The sequence below is a fragment of the Schistocerca piceifrons genome, chromosome 2 (genome assembly GCF_021461385.2).
Source record: "Schistocerca piceifrons isolate TAMUIC-IGC-003096 chromosome 2, iqSchPice1.1, whole genome shotgun sequence".
Classification (NCBI taxonomy): domain Eukaryota; kingdom Metazoa; phylum Arthropoda; class Insecta; order Orthoptera; family Acrididae; genus Schistocerca; species Schistocerca piceifrons.
This window is the reverse complement of record NC_060139.1, coordinates 202,617,841-202,620,251: the sequence shown is the minus strand read 5'-3', so window position 1 is coordinate 202,620,251 and position 2,411 is coordinate 202,617,841. Positions and strand designations below refer to the sequence as shown.

At 47.4% G+C, this 2,411-nt stretch overlaps 1 protein-coding gene across 1 annotated transcript; it reads right to left on the bottom strand.

Annotated features, from left to right (window-relative positions):
• Positions 1-389: 389 nt before the first annotated feature.
• Positions 390-1,541, bottom strand: LOC124775252 (E3 ubiquitin-protein ligase Siah1-like). Its single transcript, XM_047250089.1, has one exon. The coding sequence runs from the start codon at positions 1,539-1,541 to the stop codon at positions 390-392; it is 1,152 nt and encodes a 383-aa protein (XP_047106045.1).
• Positions 1,542-2,411: the final 870 nt, after the last annotated feature.

The following is a 2,411-nucleotide window of genomic DNA, read 5'->3' as shown; positions in this document are numbered from 1 at the left end:
ATGGTAGGTAGCCAAGTTATGATATTGCTGGTTCTTATTTTGTATATAGAATAGCAAAAATTATTTATTACATGTTTTAATGAATGACATAAGTATTCCCTAAGATCATTCAACTACTGTACAACACGAAAAGTTACAACAGATTTCAGCACTGCACTCTGATCCCCTTTGTATTCTATGTTACACATATCTCCCATGTCCAGCTTGGATATTTGGTTGTTGTGTCAGGTTGCTAAAAGATATTACATTGCATAACTCCTCAAAAATTATGTGAAATTTGATGTGTTTTGTATAGTAGTTATCCAGTTACTGTGGTTTATAGTTAGTGCTGCAAACTGTTGCAATAGGAGTTTGAGATGCCCCACAAGACAGAGTAATCACTGTGAGAATTAATTCACGAGTAGTTTGCTATTGCTGGCGTCCTTCTGTTGCACCTTGAATATCATGAAGGTACGTGGTCCATTCCCATAATAGACTAATGTTTCGAAGTCTATAGTGATGCAGGCGTTCGACTCAAGTACAGTGTCGAGGTCCTCGTCGCAGGAGTGCACAGAGCGCGTACGAGACATGGATTCATAACAGCCTCCTTTCTCCTTGGTCATCTCGAACTTGTACCTGAAACTCGAAGTGTTGGCAGGATCACCCAGGAGCTGCACAGCCAGATACATCTTGCGCTTCTCCTCACTGAAGTGCTTCACGTAGGCGAAGGACTCACCGAAGGCAAAGACGGCGTGGCGGTAATCGTGGAAGGACGCTTTCAGCGGTAGGTCCCACTGGATGTGGGGCACACTAGTGTCCACGACAGCAGAGTAGCGGTTAGGGTGTGCGCATTTTGCATGGGACAACAGGTGGTCGCGACGGCCGTGCCAGCCACATGCTAGAGGGCAGAGTAGTGGCCGGAAGATGCAACCAGCCTCGTGGCGGCGCAGCTGTTTGGACGGCAGCTGCTGTCGGCAGCCCCTTTCCCAGTGGCCACACGGGTACAGCGACGAGGAAGACTCCGCCAGACGCTCCAGGGCCAGGTTGCGAGTTGTCTCGATGCGTTCACCACAGGAAGGGCACACATCTTGGCACTTGGCCTTACATGTGTCACAAATGCTGTGGCCACTGGCGCACATGAAGATGGGCGGCACCATGTACTGATTGCAGATGGGACACCGGAGGGCATCGAGCACACCCTTCTTGAGATCGCCTCCAGAGCTGCTGGATATGGTGACATGGCGAGCCAACTGCAGTCTCTGCTGAGGCTGGAGTCTCATGGAGGCTGTCGCCGTGAGGCCTGTTCGCAGTTGCACGGGTGGAGTTTCGTCTTGAGCGTCCTCCAGTGCTTCCGGTTTCGACGGAAGTTGGGGTGGAGCATCGCTAACAGCGTTCTTTGGTGTTCCCACCTTCGCTGGCACGGGGGATTGATACTCGCCTCCAGTGTTGTTCAATGTAGAAGGCTTTGGTCGTCTCGGAGGAAGTACCGGCTGATTTTCTGTTATCTCCCTTTTGCCCGATATCTTACTGAGCCTCTTGGAACTTGTTGGTCTGCTAAACATGATTTCAAGTCTCGTTGGCACCCATCAGTTCCCAACTTCCTTGTAATGCCGGTTCCACTTTCAGCTTGCTGATGACAGAAAAAAAATACAAGTGTAATATTAGGTTCAGTCAAAAAGAGTAATTACTGATACACTACATAGGGTACAATGAGTGCAATGGATAAACGAATACAACGTGGTATGATTCCGCTTTCCATTAGTTTGCAAGGTACTAAATGTAGAAAATCAGTGCAACTGAAATGAAAACAATATTTTTACTATTTACCATTCAAATAAATAAATTATATTTTCATACCAGTACTGTTAAACTGACTTTGATGTTTATAAGCGCACAATTCCCTGGTGGTCACTCTGAAATCCGTAGATCACTGCAGGGGCTGACAATGCGAGGATTTTTATGTTTTCAAGTAGTCAGTGGGGTGGTGGTGTCTAGTGGAGGCAGCAATAAATTTGGGAAGCAGTTAACGAACTAGCAGAGTACCCCATATTGCCTGGGTATGTATGTATTCTAGTTTTCTATCAGACCACCTTTTCATTCCCCCACTCTCTTTCCATCTCCTCCTGTCATTCTCCCTGTTCTTTGCTCCTGCCCCCTCATTTGACTCATCTGCTTCTCCACCTTCTCTCTGACCATCTGCTACTTACCGTCTCTCTCTGCCTACCACCCCCTTCGCGCCTGTAAGTCCATCTCCTCTTCCTCCTCAAAGTTCATCTACTCACCCCATAAGTCAACCTCCTCCTCCCCCTCTCTCTGTACATCTCCTCCTCTCTCCTCTCTCAGTCCATCTCAAACTGTTTGTCCTTTTTCACCTCTCTCTCTAACAGTCCAGGTCGCTTTATTGGTATGTTTCGATACTGTCTGCAAAATGT